At 40.4% G+C, this 20040-nt stretch overlaps 1 protein-coding gene across 1 annotated transcript in view; it reads left to right on the top strand.

Annotated features, from left to right (window-relative positions):
- lrrn3b (leucine rich repeat neuronal 3b) overlaps positions 1 to 17345 on the top strand; it is an 86070-nt gene extending 68725 nt beyond the window's left edge. Inside the window, exon 2 of the mRNA XM_061961395.1 lies at positions 14286 to 17345. Coding sequence (XP_061817379.1) covers positions 14641 to 16755 — 2115 coding nt within the window. The 5' untranslated portion in view covers positions 14286 to 14640 and the 3' untranslated portion in view covers positions 16756 to 17345. The remainder of the gene's footprint in view (positions 1 to 14285) is intronic.
- Positions 17346 to 20040: the final 2695 nt, after the last annotated feature.

Here is a 20040-nt window from a genome sequence, read left to right as displayed (position 1 = left end):
GGCTCACCTGCACTGGCTTCCTGTGCACTTAAGATGCGACTTTAAGGTTTTACTACTTACGTATAAAATACTACACGGTCTAGCTCCAGCCTATCTTACCGATTGTATTGTACCATATGTCCCGGCAAGAAATCTGCGTTCAAAGAACTCCGGCTTATTAGTGATTCCCAGAGCCCAAAAAAAGTCTGCGGGCTGTAGAGCGTTTTCTATTCGGGCTCCAGCACTATGGAATGCCCTCCCGGTAACAATTAGAGATGCTACCTCAGTAGAAACATTTAAGTCCCATCTTAAAACTCATTTGTATACTCTAGCCTTTGAATAGCCCCCCTTTTTTAGACCAGTTGATCTGCCGTTTCTTTTCTTTTCTCCTCTGCTGCCCCCTATCCCTTGTGGAGGGGAAGACACACAGATCCGGTGGCCATGGATGGGGTGCTGGCTGTCCGGGGTCGGGACCCGGGGTGGACCGCTCGCCTGTATATTGGTTGGGAACATCTCTGCGCTGCTGACCCGTCTCCGCTCGGGATGGTTTCCTGCTGACCCCACTGTGGACTGGACTCTTACTGTTATGCTGGATCCACTATGGACTGGACTCTCACAATATTATGTTAGACCCACTCGACATCCATTGCATTCGGTCTCCCTAGAGGGGGGGGGTTACCCACATATGCGGTCCTCTCCAAGGTTTCTCATAGTCATTCACATCGACGTCCCACTGGGGTGAGTTTTTCCTTGCCCTTATGTGGGCTATACCGAGGATGTCGTTGTGGCTTGTGCAGCCCTTTGAGACACTTGTGATTTAGGGCTATATAAATAAACATTGATTGATTGATTGATTGTGCGAACTTCACTGGTTTTGGGTTTTGTCTATATATATATATATATATATATATATATATATATATTATTATTTTATTTTTTTTTTGTATTTTTTTTTTTTATTTTTTTTGTATTTTTTGGGGTTTTTTTGTTTGGTTTTTTTGTATTTATATATATATTTAATTATATATACTGTATACATATATTTTTTTTTATTTAATTTATTTATATATATAAAAATGTAATTTATTTATATATGTATATATATATATATATATATATATATATATATATAATATATATATAAAAATACATATATATATATATATATATATATATATATATATATATATATATATGTACTCATTATTTATTATGTATGTATATATATATATATATATACATTTTTTTTGTATTTATATATATATTTATTTATATATACTGTATACATATATTTTTTTCATTTAATTTAATTTATATATATATATATATATATATATATATACATATATAAATAAATTAAATTTTTATATATATATAAATAAATTAAATTTAAAAAAAAAATGTATACAGTATATCTAATTAAATATATATATAAATACAAAAAAACCAAACAAAAAAAACCAAACAAAAAAAAAAAAAAAAAAAAAAAAAAAAAAATATATATATATATATATATATATATATATATATATATATATATATATTTAAATTAAATTAAGAAAAATATATGTATACAGTATATATAAATAAATATATATATAAATACAAACAAACCACAAAAAAAAAGAAAATATATATATATATATATATATATATATATATATATATATATATATATATATAAATTAAATTAAATTAAAAAAAAAATATGTATACAGTATATATAAATAAATATATATATAAATACAAAAAAAAAAGTATGTATATATATATATATATATATATATATATATATATATATACATAATAAATAATGAGTACAATTCAATAACTGTATCCACTCGGCATCAATTGCAGTCGGTCTCCCAATGTTTCTTCTTTTTCCCCCAACTCTGGCTTTTGGAGTTTTTCCTTACCCTTGCTGGTTCGTATCAGGGAATGTCGTCGTGGTTTGTAAAGCCCTTTGAAGCACTTGTGATTTAGGGCTGTACAAACAAATTGTGTTTGATTGATTGAAATACATTAAAAAAGTGTAATAATTGAGGGATGTACTGACATGAAACAGTGTCACATGTACATTTTAACACAACAGGTTCAATAAAATACCGGAATCGCAATTGCATCTTAAAAGAAGAGCGGTAAATGTCCATCCATTTTTCTACCGCTTGTCCCAGGAGCCTATCCCAGCTGCACTCGAGCGGAAGGCAGGGTACACCCTCGACACAGATAAGTGGTGCCAATTAGCCCATCCCCAGGTGTGCATCACTTAAAAATATGTTGAGGGACGACCTTATTCACTTTGTCCTTCCATGTATTCCCACACAGGAGACTTTAACCACGAGCAGTGGCTTCTCACGGGCGCTATCGCTCGCCATGACTCAGGCACGACTGTTGTTGTTGTTGTTTGCAAAGTCAACAGGCGACGTTGGGCCAGTTGTCTGCGCGACGCCTCTGCGCTTTACCGCGGTGAAAAAAAAAACGCGATTACGCGAGTCGTTACACGCCGACAGACCACACAAGTCCCTCTCCGTGTGGCAACTTAGCTCCATGACTGAGCACCTCGCTCTGACCTACAAAGACGTGTTTGTACACTTTCCAGCCTTTCGGCGTACATTTCCAGCTGTTGATTATGCAATTCTCGGACAAATTGCACGCATCGATCTCAGAGCGCTGTCCGCCCCGACGATATGAGCACTTTTGTCCGAGCCAACCTTTTTTTTTCTTGCTTTAAAAGGCCTAAAATCTGTATCGCGATATTTATTGAAGCCTTTTGCGATACATATCACAATATACAGGTAAAAGCCAGTAAATTAGAATATTTTGAAAAACTTGATTTATTTCAGTAATTGCATTCAAAAGGTGTAACTTGTACATTATATTTATTCATTGCACACAGACTGATGCATTCAAATGTTTATTTCATTTAATTTTGATGATTTGAAGTGGCAACAAATGAAAATCCAAAATTCCGTGTGTCACAAAATTAGAATATTACTTAAGGCTAATACAAAAAAGGGATTTTTAGAAATGTTGGCCAACTGAAAAGTATGAAAATGAAAAATATGAGCATGTACAATACTCAATACTTGGTTGGAGCTCCTTTTGCCTCAATTACTGGGTTAATGCGGCGTGGCATGGAGTCGATGAGTTTCTGGCACTGCTCAGGTGTTATGAGAGCCCAGGTTGCTCTGATAGTGGCCTTCAACTCTTCTGCGTTTTTGGGTCTGGCATTCTGCATCTTCCTTTTCACAATACCCCACAGATTTTCTATGGGGCTAAGGTCAGGGGAGTTGGCGGGCCAATTTAGAACAGAAATACCATGGTCCGTAAACCAGGCACGGGTAGATTTTGCGCTGTGTGCAGGCGCCAAGTCCTGTTGGAACTTGAAATCTCCATCTCCATAGAGCAGGTCAGCAGCAGGAAGCATGAAGTGCTCTAAAACTTGCTGGTAGACGGCTGCGTTGACCCTGGATCTCAGGAAACAGAGTGGACCGACACCAGCAGATGACATGGCACCCCAAACCATCACTGATGGTGGAAACTTTACACTAGACTTCAGGCAACGTGGATCCTGTGCCTCTCTTGTCTTCCTCCAGACTCTGGGACCTCGATTTCCAAAGGAAATGCAAAATTTGCATGGTTGGGTGATGGTTTGGGGTGCCATGTCATCTGCTGGTGTCGGTCCACTCTGTTTCCTGAGATCCAGGGTCAACGCAGCCGTCTACCAGCAAGTTTTAGAGCACTTCATGCTTCCTGCTGCTGACCTGCTCTATGGAGATGGAGATTTCAAGTTCCAACAGGACTTGGCGCCTGCACACAGCGCAAAATCTACCCGTGCCTGGTTTACGGACCATGGTATTTCTGTTCTAAATTGGCCCGCCAACTCCCCTGACCTTAGCCCCATAGAAAATCTGTGGGGTATTGTGAAAAGGAAGATGCAGAATGCCAGACCCAAAAACGCAGAAGAGTTGAAGGCCACTATCAGAGCAACCTGGGCTCTCATAACACCTGAGCAGTGCCAGAAACTCATCGACTCCATGCCACGCCGCATTAACGCAGTAATTGAGGCAAAAGGAGCTCCAACCAAGTATTGAGTATTGTACATGCTCATATTTTTCATTTTCATACTTTTCAGTTGGCCAACATTTCTAAAAATCCCTTTTTTGTATTAGCCTTAAGTAATATTCTAATTTTGTGACACACGGAATTTTGGATTTTCATTTGTTGCCACTTCAAATCATCAAAATTAAATGAAATAAACATTTGAATGCATCAGTCTGTGTGCAATGAATAAATATAATGTACAAGTTACACCTTTTGAATGCAATTACTGAAATAAATCAAGTTTTTCAAAATATTCTAATTTACTGGCTTTTACCTGTATTATTTGGCCTGTATATGATAACAGAACCATTTCAAACAGGTTATAAAAAATATAACAAAAATAGGTTTTTATCATCCTAAGAATATAGCCAGAGTTCGCCCAATTCTCTCTCAGGGCAACACGGAGATGCTAATGCATGCTTTTATTACAAGTTTTATAGATTATTGTAACGTCATTCTTTCTGGTCTTCCTAAAAAGCTTATTGCACCTTTGAAATTACTCCAAAATTCAGCGGCACATGTCCTGACAAAGACCAGAAGGCGGGCTCACATTACACCAGTTTTAAAATCTCTGCTTTGGCTCCCCGTGTGTTTCAGGATCAATTTTAAGGTTCTTCTTATGGTTTAAAAATGTTTTTTTTTATGGTATTGGGCCCTCTCATCTTTCAGATTTGCTTTTACCCTATGAACCTTCTCGGGCCCTGAGAACCTCCGGCTCTCATCCCCTAATTATTCCAAAAGTCAGGACACAAAGTCACGGGATGGCATCTTTCCACCATTATGACCCCCATCTATGGAACAGCTTGCTGGAGAACAATCATGTTTTTAAGAGAAGGCTTAAGACCCACCTTTTTGATTTGGCTTTTACCTAATATCGATTAATTCTATTGAAGTCATTTGTATTTCACTTTTTTTCCTATTAGTTATGCAATATTTTATTTAATTTTATGTATTTATTGATTTACTGTATATTCATTTTTTTTATATATTTTTTTATTTATTTATTTATGCAGATGGCTCCTGTGATAGTGTTTACTCACATGGCTCCTCTGTACTCAGCCATGCAATCATATGTCCATATCGTTGCATGTGTATGTATGTTGTGTGTGTGTGTGTGTGTGTGTGTGTGTGTGTGTTTGTGTTTGGTATCTGTGTGCGTACGAACAGTATGTGATTAAAGTTTGATTGATTGATTGATAAAAGCTCCTAATTTGGCTGCTGACATATGCAGAAACATATCGCACCATTTGTATTATAATTAGAGATGGGTACCGTTCACATTTGAACCGAAACGGTACCAATTCCTGGTACCTGAGAATCCACACCGTACTTAACGGTTGTGATGTGCGGATCCATACTGAAATATCGATACCAACCGATTTTTATTCTCTAGTATCGGTTTTCAAATCAAAATATCGATACTTTTTGGGTGTCCAAACTTTTTCCACCAAGGGCCGCATATTGAATAGCAAAACTACGCAGGGGCCACATTGATATATTATTTTTTTTCCTAAAAAAGTGCTAAAAAGAGATATATTAAGTACATTATTATTAATTTAGAACATTTCAGTGTTTTCTCATTAGATTTTTTTTTTTCCCATGTAAGAATATAATAAAAATAATAATAATAATGATACAATTGTGTGAAAGTGCGCGGGGACCACATTGATATTATTATTATTTTTTCTAAAAAACTGCTAAAAAGAGATAATTTCTCAGCTTTGTATTATAGGTTACTAAGTATTTTATTAACAATTATTAGTTAGAATATTACAGCGTTTTCTCATTAGGTACCGTTTTTGTTTTCTTTGCTCTTTTTCTTACATTTTTACTGTTGTTTTTTCCCATGTAAGAATAGAATACAAGTAATAATAATAATGATTATATAATTATGTAACCGCATAATGTGTCAAAAATTCTGCCTGTACCAAATGCATATTAATGTTCAGTTTCACTTTTAAGAGTGTTATTTATTTATTTATTTTCTAAATATTTCATAAGTTAGTATTTTATGTTTTAATTTAATTTACAAACTAACCTTTGTGTGTATTTTAAGTATATTTTATTTTTTTATTTTTTTTTACTGAAAAGTCAAGTATGAGGGGGCCATTTTGAGATTTATTTGATTTAAAAAATGCTAAAAACAGATATTATATGCTTTTAACGACAACACTTTGTTTTATAGATGACTAAGTATAATACTATTAATTATTAGTTTACATTTTCAGCCTTTGCTCTTTACATTCATGTTTTCTTAAATTTTTACTGTTTTTTTTAGCTGGATTTATTATTATTTGAGAAAAAATAACTTTTTAAATGTCAGCAGACACATTAGTTATACTTGCACAAACCATTGGTATCGGATCGGTATTGCAGATACTGGTCTGAATTTTACCTGGTTTTGGATAAGAAAGAAAATCAGTAGTACCACACATCATTACTTAAAGGTACTGTTGCATTTGGACCAGTTGTTCCTCTCAGGGAATTCAAGTCACAAGTCGCTCCCAAGCTCTTTACGACACTTAAAGCTGAGTAGAAAAAAACCACCAGAGACAGAATAGGTATTTTGTAATATATTTGCAAAGCTTTGCATATATACATTGAGACCAGTCCAGCATAGAACATTCAATCGCGCCGCCAAGATGGTCTGCCCCCCGCCCCGAAAAACCCTCTCCCCTCTTAAGTCTCCCTTCCTCCCACCCTGGCAGTCATGTCCCTCCAGCCAAAACACATGCCCATTATCTCTCTTTCTTACATTCCTCACTCAAGGTTAAGCACACAGTTTTTGCATACAACCAAAAGACCACAATTGGAAGAAAAACACTAGCTGTTTTGTAATATGATTATGAAATAAAAGAAGTAACACTTAAATTCGGATATATGTAAATATCTGCCTCCGACAGTACCAATTTTTGGTACTTTGTGTTTCTTAATAAATATTCATGGTTTTTGATAATAAAATCTCATTGGTTAATGCAACATTTAAAAATGATCTCATTATGATAACTGCTGTCCAGTTATCACGTCCTGTTTTATTATCACATTTCTGAGTCTCAATTACAAAAGACTGGTGGCAGTAGTGTGTTATTTATGTTGTTCAGTCTTTGTTGCGCCATAAAAAGTGTTCATGCTACAAGTATTGTACTTACCAAGAACCAGCTGTTTGATTGTAACGTGCATCTTAGTTGTAGTTTTCATTAATAAATTCTTACACACACAATTGATAATAAAGTAAATAGTGTAACATTCTTAAACAAAAACTACTATTGGCTCTTATTTTTTGAGTTTTTTAACAATAACCAAAATGACAAAAAACGTGATGAAAGCAACGGATTAGAAATCAAAGCTTTCTTCTAATCAAAATAATCAATAAATCATTGCAGCCCTACACTGTTGTATTGACCATATACTGGTAGTACAGTATACCATGTCAATAGCACAAAGTAACTGAAGACTACTATTGGTTTGTAAACAATAACAAATATGACAAAAAACTATTTTGTGGTAATACAAAAAGTCCATCTAATCACTGTATTATCGACCATATACTGGTACTAAACTTGGTATCATTGTTGTCGATACTTAGGTTATCATATCTGCCTATGGTGGGTGGTGTCACATCTTCAGCTATTCCTTGTCTTCCAGTGATAAGACTACTTGTAAGAGACGTAGTTCATTTGCCGTCATAGAAGTGAGGATTAGTGATTTAGAAACAGCATCGTAGGGGGGATGTTAGCCACTTGATCGCAAGCGAGGACGCTACATTGCATTGAGGATGCCATCATTCGCTTGTTGCTGTCAAATTTGTGGGACAAAAAAATAAATAAAACAATTATATATGTATATATATATGTATATATATATATATATATATATAAATATATATATATATATATATATATATATATATATATATACATATATAATTGTTTTATTTAATTTATATATATATATATATATATATATATAATTGTTTTATTTATTTTTTTGTCCAGCAACAAGCAACAAAAAAATAAATAAAACAATTTTATATATATATATATATATATATATATATATATATATATATATATATATATAATTGTTTTTATTTATTTCAGTTTGTGGGACAAAAAAATAAATAAAACAATTACAAATTCCAAAGACATGCACCTGGGTATAAGTTGATTGGCAACACTAAATTGTCCCTAGTGTGTGAATGTGAGTGTGAATGTTGTCTGTCTATCTGTGTTAGCCCTGCGATGAGGTGGCGACTTGTCCAGGGTGTACACCGCCTTCCGCCCGATTGTAGCTGAGATAGGCTCCAGCGCCCCCCGCGACCTCAAAAGGGAATAAGCGGTAGAAAATGGATGGATGGATGGATGTTTTATTTATTTTTTTGTTGCTTGTTGCTGTCAAATTTGTGGGACAAAAAAATAAATAAAACAATTATATATGTATATATGTATATATATATATATATGTGTGTATATATATATATGTGTGTATATATATATATATATATATATATATATATATATATATGTGTATATATATATATATATATATATATATATATATATATATATATATATATATATATATATATATATATATATACATATATACATATATAATTGTTTTATTTATTGTGTATTATATGTATTGTTTTGTTGGACTGATTAATAAAAAAATAATAATAATAATTAAATAAAAAATATAATTAAAGCTGCAAGCAGCGTTGGACGGGCCCACGTATTTGGCAGGTGCTAGTCCTAAGTGTCCCAATACTTTTGTCTACTTTTAATCTGAAGTGTCCCAAGACTTTTGTCTAGTGTACCTACCTTGTCTGCATTGTGTGGGCACGTTGGTGCTTCCTGCTTTTGAGCAGCCATCTTAAAAAAAAAGCAGCGCAGCAGCATCAGTGAAGCGGGTCTTTGAAGGCTCATAAAATCAAAACCGGAGCAGTTAATTAAAAAGCGCTTCTGTTGTTGTAATCACAAGGGTTCAATCTCTCTCCTGTGTTAGTTTGAAGGCGAAACGACAAACGCGCTCAGAGGAGTTCGTTTTTGAAGGAAGGTGACCGGTTTTTAAAACAAATTTGTTTTGAAGGGGGAATAGCAAACTTCCTGTAGATTTTTGCTGGGGGTTGTCAATTAATGAAATGTAGGTCTAAGTGAGACCTACGGAGAGGTTTTTGTTTCATGTCTCTCCGACCTTCCCAGTGGGAGTTACAGGCAGTTTTGTCATTTTTTTCTTCCGAGGAGCAGTTTTTTCTCCGTTTTATTTAAAAATTGCTGTAGAGCGCAATTTTTGAATTTGGGGTTAGATTTTTTTATTAGATCACAGTTTTTGCCAGTCCTGATGTGTGCGTTCAGGTCGGTGAGTTTTGAAGCATGTTAAGAGGGTCAAATTACAGCTCAAAGAGGCAAAAGTGACTGTTTTTAGTACTTTTTTGTCTTGAAGGGGGAATTGCCAACTTCCTGTTGATTTTTGCCCAAGGATATACAATTATGAAAACTAGGCCTAAGTCAAACCTACATACAGGTTTTTGTTTCATGTCTCTCCGATCTTCCTAGTGGGAGATATAGGCAGTCTAGTTTTTTTTTTTTTCCTAGGGGGCGCTAGAGCGCAATTTAGAGTTGTGGGGTTCGTTTTTTTGTAAAAAAAAAGGTAATTTTCGCAGGTCCTGATGTGTGGGTCAAATATGGTGAGTTTTGAAGTATGTTAAGTGGGTCAAATTACAGTTTGTTGTGGCGGCGGAAGAATAAAGAATAATAAAACGAACGAATAACAATAGGTCCTTATGTCCCATTGCGGGCCCTAATAAATAAATAAATAAAATATATATAAATATCGATTTAAAAAAACAAGAATCGATTCTGAATCGCACAACGTAAGAATCGCGATTCGAATTCGAATCGATTTTTCCCCCACACCCATAATGCTCATGCACATTTGCTGTCTGCGTTACATGTAGCAGTCACGTGCAGACGCATTCGTCACGCACAGATACGAGCGTGCCGCTGACGGGCATTAACGTCAACGTTTATTCCCGTTAGCACGCCGCGCCATCTTGCAAATTGTTCAGATAAACCGCCCTAATCCCGTCCTACGTTTAATCAACGCTGGCGAGATAGCGTTAAACAAAAGTAACGAGGCTAATGACTCCCTTCTCTGGTAGCGTCACGGAATACGAGCCAGGCGTCGCTCCCGGCAGCCTCGGCGAAGAACCACTGGGTGACGGAGCTTATTAAAGTGCCAGTTTGCGTTAGAAAATAAATAAATAAACACTCGCCTCACATTCCACATCTCCACTCAAGGCTGGAACAAAAAGGTTGAGAAATGAACCCCCGGCTTGGCTTTGCCCGGCGGAGCAAACGGCGGCGCTTTCCGCGGCGTTCGCCGGCTACTTATTTATATATTTTCCTCCTATTTTATTCCCCCGCCGTCTCCCTTGTGGCCACTGAGGTGGAAACGGGCGACTGTGATGAAATGAAACCATTTCTCTTTTCTTGTTCTCGGTTTGCAGCCGTCGCCACACTTCATCCTCTTTTTTTTTTTTCTCCCTTACTCTCTCTCTCTCTTCGCCGCTCTAGCAGCAGGGCACAAAAATATCATCAAGAGTTCCCGTCCCTTCATTAGGAAGCATCCAGATATGTCATGCCAGAGACGTTGTATTTGAATCAAACAACATGGTCACTGAATTAGGGTTTTGCAAACGCCGCCACACTTCATCCTCTTTTTTTCCCCTCTCTCTCTCTCTTCGCCGCTCTAGCAGCAGGGCCCGAAAATACCAGCAGCGCCATCAAGAGTTCCCGTCCCTTCATTAGGAAGCATCCAGAAATGTCATGCCAGAGACGTTGTATTTGAATCAAACAACACCGTCACTGAATTAGGGTTTTGCAAACGCCGCCACACTTCATCCTCTTTTTTTTTTCTCCCTTTCTCTCTCTTCGCCGCTCTAGCAGCAGGGCCCAAAAATATCATCAAGAGTTCCCGTCCCTTCATTAGGAAGCATCCAGAAAAGTCATGCCAGAGACGTTGTATTTGAAACAAACAACACCGTCACTGAATTAGGGTTTTGCAAACGCCGCCACACTTCATCCTCTTTTTTTCCCCTCTCTCTCTCTCTTCGCCGCTCTAGCAGCAGGGCCCGAAAATATCAGCAGCGCCATCAAGAGTTCCCGCCCCTTCATTAGGAAGCATCCAGAAATGTCATGCCAGAGACGTTGTATTTGAATCAAACAACACCGTCACTGAATTAGGGTTTTGCAAACGCCGCCACACTTCATCCTCTTTTTTTTTTCTCCCTTTCTCTCTCTTCGCCGCTCTAGCAGCAGGGCCCGAAATTATCACCAGCGCCATCAAGAGTTCCCGTCCCTTCATTAGGAAACATCCAGAAATGTCATGCCAGAGACGTTGTATTTGAAACAAACAACACCGTCACTGAACTAGGGTTTTGCAAACGCCGCCACACTTCATCCTCTTTTTTTTTTTTCTCCCTTTCTCTCTCTTCGCCGCTCTAGCAGCAGGGCCCGAAAATATCAGCAGCGCCATCAAGAGTTTCCGTCCCTTCATTAGGAAGCATCCAGAAATGTCATGCCAGAGACGTATTTGAATCAAACAACACGGTCACTGAATTAGGGTTTTGCAAACGCCGCCACACTTCATCCTCTTTTTTTTTTCTCCCTTTCTCTCTCTTCGCCACTCTAGCAGCAGGGCCCAAAAATATCATCAAGAGTTCCCGTCCCTTCATTAGGAAGCATCCAGAAATGTCATGCCAGAGACGTTGTATTTGAATCAAACAACACCGTCACTGAATTAGGGTTTTGCAAACGCCGCCACACTTCATCCTCTTTTTTTTTTTCTCCCTTTCTCTCTCTTCGCCGCTCTAGCAGCAGGGCCCGAAAATATCAGCAGCCCCATCAAGAGTTCCCGTCCCTTCATTAGGAAGCATCCAGAAAAGTCATGCCAGAGACGTTGTATTTGAATCAAACAACACCGTCACTGAATTAGGGTTTTGCAAACGCCGTCACACTTCATCCTCTTTTTTTTCTTCTCCCTTTCTCTCTCTTCGCCGCTCTAGCAGCAGGGCCAGAAAATATCACCAGCCCCATCAAGAGTTCCCGTCCCTTCATTAGGAAGCATCCAGAAATGTCATGCCAGAGACGTTGTATTTGAATGAAACAACACCGTCACTGGAGTGCTCAGAGAGTATGGGGTATCGGACTGTCTGATTTTGGCGGTCCGCTCCCTGTATGATCAGTGTCAGAGCTTGGTCCGCATTGCCGGCAGTAAGTCGGACACGTTTCCAGTGAGGGTTGGACTCCGCCAAGGCTGCCCTTTGTCACCGATTCTGTTCATAACTTTTATGGACAGAATTTCTAGGCGCAGTCAAGGCGTTGAGGGGATCTGGTTTGGTGGCTGTAGGATTAGGTCTCTGCTTTTTGCAGATGATGTGGTCCTGATGGCTTCATCTGGCCAGGATCTTCAGCTCTCGCTGGATCGGTTCGCAGCCGAGTGTGAAGCGACTGGGATGAGAATCAGCACCTCCAAGTCCGAGTCCATGGTTCTCGCCCGGAAAAGGGTGGAATGCCATCTTCGGGTTGGGGAGGAGACCCTGCCCCAAGTGGAGGAGTTCAAGTACCTCGGAGTCTTGTTCACGAGTGAGGGAAGAGTGGATCGTGAGATCGACAGGCGGATCGGTGCGGCATCTTCAGTAATACGGACGCTGTATCGATCCGTTGTGGTGAAGAAGGAGCTGAGCCGGAAGGCAAAGCTCTCAATTTACCGGTCGATCTACGTTCCCATCCTCACCTATGGTCATGAGCTTTGGGTTATGACCGAAAGGACAAGATCATGGGTACAAGCGGCCGAAATGAGTTTCCTCCGCCGGGTGGCAGGGCTCTCCCTTAGAGATAGGGTGAGAAGCTCTGTCATCCGGGGGGAGCTCAAAGTAAAGCCGCTGCTCCTCCACATCGAGAGGAGCCAGATGAGGTGGTTCGGGCATCTGGTCAGGATGCCACCCGATCGCCTCCCTCGGGAGGTGTTTAGGGCACGTCCGACCGGTAGGAGGCCACGGGGAAGACCCAGGACACGTTGGGAAGACTATGTCTCCCGGCTGGCCTGGGAACGCCTCGGGATCCCCCGGGAGGAGCTGGACGAAGTGGCTGGGGAGAGGGAAGTCTGGGCTTCCCTGCTTAGGCTGCTGCCCCCGCGACCCGACCTCGGATAAGCGGAAGAAGATGGATGGATGGATGGATGGAACACCGTCACTGAATTAGGGTTTTGCAAACGCCGCCACACTTCATCCTCTTTTTTTTCCCTCCCTTTCTCTCTCTTCGCCGCTCTAGCAGCAGGGCCCGAAAATATCAACAGCGCCATCAAGAGTTCCCGTCCCTTCATTAGGAAGCATCCAGAAATGTCATGCCAGAGACCTTGTATTTGAATCAAACAACACCGTCACTGAATTAGGGTTTTGCAAACGCCGCCACACTTCATCCTTTTTTTTTTCCCCCTCTCTCTCTCTCTCTCCGCTGCTCTAGCAGCAGGGCCCGAAAATATCATCAAGAGTTCCCGTCCCTTCATTAGGAAGCATCCAGAAATGTCATGCCAGAGACCTTTTATTTGAATCAAACAACACCGTCACTGAATTAGGGGTTTTGCAAACGCCGCCTTTGTTGCATTGATTATTCAGTACTTTGCAAACATAAAGGAACTATTTACACACCACCTCAGGCCTGTGTGTGTTTACCACGTAAGCCCCCCCTCTAATGTCAAGAATAACCATTTTACAATCCAATTAGCGGACAAATGTATTTAATTACGCTCAGTCAGCAAAACATTTGCATTGCCGACGTTGTTTGTGTCGCCAAACAACGGCGGGAGAAAAAAAAACGGGTTGCAGCCGGTCGACCTGTTGCTATGGTGACAAACATCTTCCAGCGTTCCCGAGCGTTCCGCTTGCTGTGCGGCTGAGACTTGATCTCCAGGATATGTGCCATTTAGGAATCTTAATAAAGCCTCGGCTTTGACCAATAATAGAACAAATGCTTTTTTGAAGGAGATGAAGGTCAAGCATTTTTTTTTTAAAAAAGCAGGGCTCTGCATTAAAATGTCAACGTAATTCTCTCTGCCCGTGATAAATGTCAATATGTCCAAATCCTCCTCTTGTGACGTGACGCAATAACCACCCTGATTTATGTCTTGTTTGTCTCCAGGTTGGCATGGACTGGGCTGTGGACGCCGGGAGCCGGGAGAGCTTTCACGGACGCCGATAAGTGTGCTTAGCATACGTCCCGATTCCTGTGGTCCGACTGACTGCGGCCTTGGCCCCGCACCCTGACTTTGAGTGATTAGTCATCGCCTCCAAGGGCAATTGCACGGCAAGACAACAAGAGGAAGAAAAAAAATAAAAGAAACTCTCGGGAGTTGGGAGCTCTGCCGCAGTGGATGGTGGAGGTGGTGGCAGAGGTGGTGAGTCATTCGCCTCGGCAGATGCAACAAATTATTCATCATCTGTGAACAGCCCAGAATACATAATTTACGAGGACCAATTTCCGACTGGAGACCAATATGAAGGACGTGTCGTTCGTGGATCGTTTCTTTGTCGGCTTGGCCTTGGCCTCTTTTGTCGTGGCCACCGACAAAAGGCCAGACTGCCCAAAACTCTGCGTATGCGAGATTAGACCCTGGTTTTCTCCCAGTTCTGCATACATGGAAGCACACACTGTTGACTGCAACGATCTGGGACTATTTAATCTGCCAGAGAAACTACCCGTCGGCACCCAAGTACTGCTCCTACAGACAAACAATGTGGTCAGAATCGACAAACCCTTGGATTACCTGGCCAACATCACAGAGATTGATCTCTCGCAAAACAACGTCTCGTCCATGAGCGACGTCCATCTTGGGACTCTGCCTCAGCTGCTGTCCCTACACATGGAGGAGAACCGAATACAAGAGCTGCCCGACCGCTGTCTGGCAGAGCTGGCTAATCTTCAAGAGCTCTATCTCAATCACAACCTCATCTCCTCCATTTCCCAACTGGCTTTTCAAGGTCTCGGCAGGCTTCTGCGGCTACACCTCAATTCCAACAAGCTGCAAACCATTCGCAGAGAGTGGTTCGACCCCATGCCCAATCTGGAGATTCTGATGATCGGAGAGAACCCGGTGCTGTCCATCGACGAGATGAACTTCAAACCTCTCAGCAGCCTGCGCAGTCTGGTTCTCACCAGAATGAACCTGTCTCAGCTCCCGGAAAGGGCTTTGGCCGGCCTTGATAACTTGGAGAGCATTTCTTTCTATGATAACACGTTCCCCGAGGTGCCACATTCCGCCCTGAGAAATGCAAAAAACCTGAAGTTTTTGGATCTAAATAAAAACCCAATAGCAAGGATACAGCGAGGGGATTTTGTGGACATGCTGCATTTGAAAGAGCTCGGGATTAATAGCATGCCGGAGCTTGTTTCCATCGACAGCTTTGCACTGAATAATCTGCCTGAGCTGACCAAAATAGAAGCCACCAACAATCCTAAACTCTCCTACATTCACCCAAACGCGTTCTACAAACTGCCTCGGCTGGAAACCCTAATGCTGAACGGCAATGCGCTCAGTGCGCTCCACAGAATAACCGTGGAGTCGCTCCCGAACCTCAGAGAGGTTAGTATGCACAGCAACCCCATCCGCTGTGACTGCGTGGTACGCTGGATGAACATGAACAAGACCAACATCCGCTTCATGGAGCCCGACTCCTTGTACTGTGTGGAGCCCCCGGAGTACGAAGGCCAGCATGTCCGACAGGTGCACTTCAGGGAGATGATGGAGATTTGTCTGCCGCTTATCTCCCCGGAAAGCATGCCCGGGCATATTAAAGTGCACAGCGGGAGCTCGGTGTCGCTCCATTGCCGGGCATTTGCTGAACCGGAGCCAGACATCTACTGGATCACACCGTCCGGGGGTAAAGTTCTCCCCAACACGGTGTCCGATAAGTTCTACATGCATCCGGAAGGGACCTTCGACATCTATGACATCACTGAAAAAGAAGCGGGCCCTTACACGTGTGTTGCTCACAACCTGGTCGGAGCTGACCTGAAGTCAGTGTCGGTAGAGGTGAACGGATACTTCCCCCAAGCTCCAAACGGTTCTCTCAGTCTCCAGATCAATACAGTGGGGACAAACTCCATCCTGATTTCCTGGAAGGCCAGCCCGGGCACTCTGGCTCCTAACATCAAGTGGTACGCCCCGTCAAACGCGAACCATCCGGCCGCCTCCTTTTCCACCAGGGTGCCGTCCGACGTCCAAATCTACAACCTGACGCGCCTCAGCCCCGCCACTCAGTACAAAGTGTGCGTGGACGTCCGCAGCATCCACTACAAGCACGACACCAAATGCGTCAGTGTCACCACCAAGGGATTAGAGCTCTTGGCCAAGGAAACGGAAAAATGGGACACGGCGCTAATCACCGCCTTTGGTGTGCTCTTGGCCGGGATTTCAGTGGGCTGCCTGCTTATTTATGCGACTCTGAGGATCCGCCAACTTAATGGGGATTTAAGGAAATGCGACTCCAAAGCTTTGCTGTCCCCTGGACACGCACCCTTTTTTACCAGGCTGTGGTTTTCGGGTAGGGCGCTGCCGAGCGGAGCGGAAGTGAAAGCCACGGTCATAAACGTGTCCGACGACGCCTTTTAGGGAGACGTGACTTCGGGGCAAGGGTGGACAACTCAGACACTATTATCGGACTGGGATAGAACTGTGCTGCTCTCCCAGCTTAAACCCCCGACTGAGGGTGTGGGGTTTGCTTTGTAACTGTACCATCCGGCGAGGCAAATACGTCAAGCGAACGGGGCATTGACTGCCGGAAGACATTATTTAAGCGCAGAAAGGAAGGTGGGGACGGTGGAAGAGGAGGAGGAGGTTGGGTTCTCGTGTAACTGACTGTTAAATTTGTCCAAGAGTTGTGGAAATGTCCGTGTGGTCCCAAGCAATACCGTCTGTGCTTTGTCAAACACCCATAGACGAGTTAGCGATACAATAATAACACCTGTCTGTACCGGGGGGAAAGGAGATTTAGTAGACTAGACAAATAACAGTGAACTATGGTGTAAAGCCTTTTGATGATCCCCCTCTTTTTCTATTTACAACGGATCCTTTGGTTTTTTCATGGACATATTGGTATATATTATGTTACCCACGAATCCTCTGTATCCGGAACACTTTTCAATTGGCTTTTACACGAACACGTTGGATGACAGTGTAACCTTTCACGAAACGGGTGTCAGGGGGGCATGGGGGGCGGGGGGGAGAGATGCTGCGTTGCGGTTGGTAAGTGCCTAAAACGAAGTACATGAGGTGGAACACAGAAGAACCGGGAGGACGACGTGAGCCGCAGCAACAAAAAAAACAAAAAAAAGGCGACATACTCATCGCAGAAGCTATTCTCCCAGTAACGGCGTGTGAAGAAAACCCCTGTCGGTATTTTTAGCAAACATATTTTCGAGATATTTTGTTGTTGCTTTGGGTGTACAAGTTAAAAAGCCATTTTTATAATATAACTGTTCTACATGTGGTCTATGGGCACAACGGACTGAGCGGAGTGCTGAGAAGAAGAAAAAAAAAATTAAATAAATGTCATTGTTTCTTTTACAAACCATCGCAAACGTCGGCTCCTTTTTTTGATGCTCGATTGTGTTCATGCCTCAATTGTGGCCCTCTGGGAGGAAATTGTGATGTCAAACCATTCATTTTTAAAGCCATAATCATCACATGTTTGAAGTTTAATCAATCGTGAATAATTAACTACTTGCTTTACTTAAATTAACGTTAAATTAAGTAGCCCTTTCAGAAAAAAACGGGGCTCTTCAAGCCCCACCATAAAGACTCTCATTAAAACACAATGGCGTAGTAGGCCTAAGTATTCATTAAAAACAAGACAGAGGTTGTATTCATCAAGTATATTTCATATTTTTGGCCACTTTACATTTCCATATAGGAACATAAAACACTGTACTTTATCAAGTGATTATTTGGCATACCACTAGAGTTTTGACACACATCAAGGCAGGGCCGGCCCGTGGCATAGGCCGTATAGGCAAATGCTAAGGGCGCCGTCCATCAGGGGGCGCCACGCCAGTGCCACAAATGTTGGAGAAAAAAAAAAAAAGAAAGAAAGTTGGTACTATTATTTCTAAATACAAAAAATAATCCCACGTTAATTAAAATGCAAAGTAAAGCCTATTTAATAGAAATATTATTTGTTATAACATTACGCCCAACCACCCCCCCACCCTTCTCCCTTCCCGTATCATGACTCTTTTTGGACGTCACCACATCAAAAAATCAACACAAGATGTCAAAACGGCCAAAACTGTCAGGTGCCCAAGGAAGAAAAAAGAGAAAAGAAGAGGAGTAGAAACGAGAAAAGACAGAGGTAGCAGGTAGGTAACGTTAGCCTACATGAAATTATTTGTCTGTTACAGAATGTGATAGTAACCTGGCTTGTTAGCATTAAGCTAATGTTACATGATTCGGCAATTGCTAATCAATAAATAGCTAGTTCTGTTTTAACGTCGGGTTAATATTGTGGAGGGGGCTAAATTGTTATGGAAAATAATAATGTAACGTTAGGTAATTACAGTACTCCCCCCTTACATTCCTCAGGGACATTTGTATTAGATCTTTTAAGCAGGTGTTTTTTGTTTACATTGTTATTGCCTTCTGGTTAGCTAATGTTTGCTCTGCAGGTAATAGTCACTTTTCCACCCCTTTATATATTATATATTATATTTATATATCCCAACCGCGCCACGTGGCATATATATATATATATATATATATATATATATATATATATATATATATATATATATATATATATATAACACACATTTACAATACCATGTAAATACTAAACATGCAAACAACACTCAACACATTACTACCTCTTTCATAAGTTTAGTTACTACTTTTCCACTTCTGTTAATGATACACATTACCTCAAATAAGTAAAGTATCAAAAGTATCGATATTTTGATTTGAGAATCCAAAATACAGCAGAAATCTGCTATCGGCAGTATCGATGGTTTCGTATCTATCCCATACCTGCCAACTTTTGAAATCAGAAAAACCTAGTAGCCAGGGTCCAGGGGCCGCAGGCCCCGGTAGGTCCAGGACAAAGTCCTGGTGGGGGGTTCAGCTTCGCCCCCCGACGCAAAATGATTATTAGCATTCAGACAGGTTAAAATGTTGCTAAAACCATCACTTTTCTATCAGTCACAGTGACTTTTCAAAACAAAAATATTACAGCAAAAATCATATGGGTTGATTGACATGTTTATTCTGTAAGCTAACTTCAATAGTTTGAAATGATTTTGACAGTTAATGCCAGTTATCCTGTCAACCTTTCACAAGACTTCAATTTGTTAATTGAAAGTATAAACAGTATAAACACTTTTTACAGTAAACAAATGGTAAAACAGTACTAAACAATTCCATTTAAAAAAAAATTGGTGTCATTATTAACTTTCTGTCCAAGCTTGTATAATCTACTGCCTTGTTCAATTGTCAAAAATATTCTGTGCCTAAAATTCACATTTCTATCACAATTATCATACTGTAAACATGGTAAGCTAACTTCATTAAAATTAATAGTCCTGTCAATAGCATGGAATTACAATTCAAATGTAGTTTTTTTGGAAGCCTTTCAAAAGAATTCAAAATATGAAAAATTCATGAAAATTAATTGAAGCCATCAGACACTTGAAAAGTGGCACATCACATCTCTAATGTAATCATTTGAACTTTTCAACAGAAATAGCACTGCAAAAATATTAAGGACATACTTCTGTATTTTGGTAGTTATGCTGTCAACATTTAACAAGATTTCTTCAACTTGGACTTGAAAGCATAAATAGTATAAACACTTTTAACAGTATAACAGTACTAAACAATTCCAATAGATAACATTGGTGTCATTAC

This window comes from Nerophis lumbriciformis, linkage group LG05 (assembly GCF_033978685.3).
Source record: "Nerophis lumbriciformis linkage group LG05, RoL_Nlum_v2.1, whole genome shotgun sequence".
In the NCBI taxonomy this organism is placed as follows: Eukaryota; Metazoa; Chordata; class Actinopteri; order Syngnathiformes; family Syngnathidae; genus Nerophis; species Nerophis lumbriciformis.
Note: the sequence above shows the minus strand (reverse complement) of the source record. Positions and strands in the feature narration are given on the sequence as shown.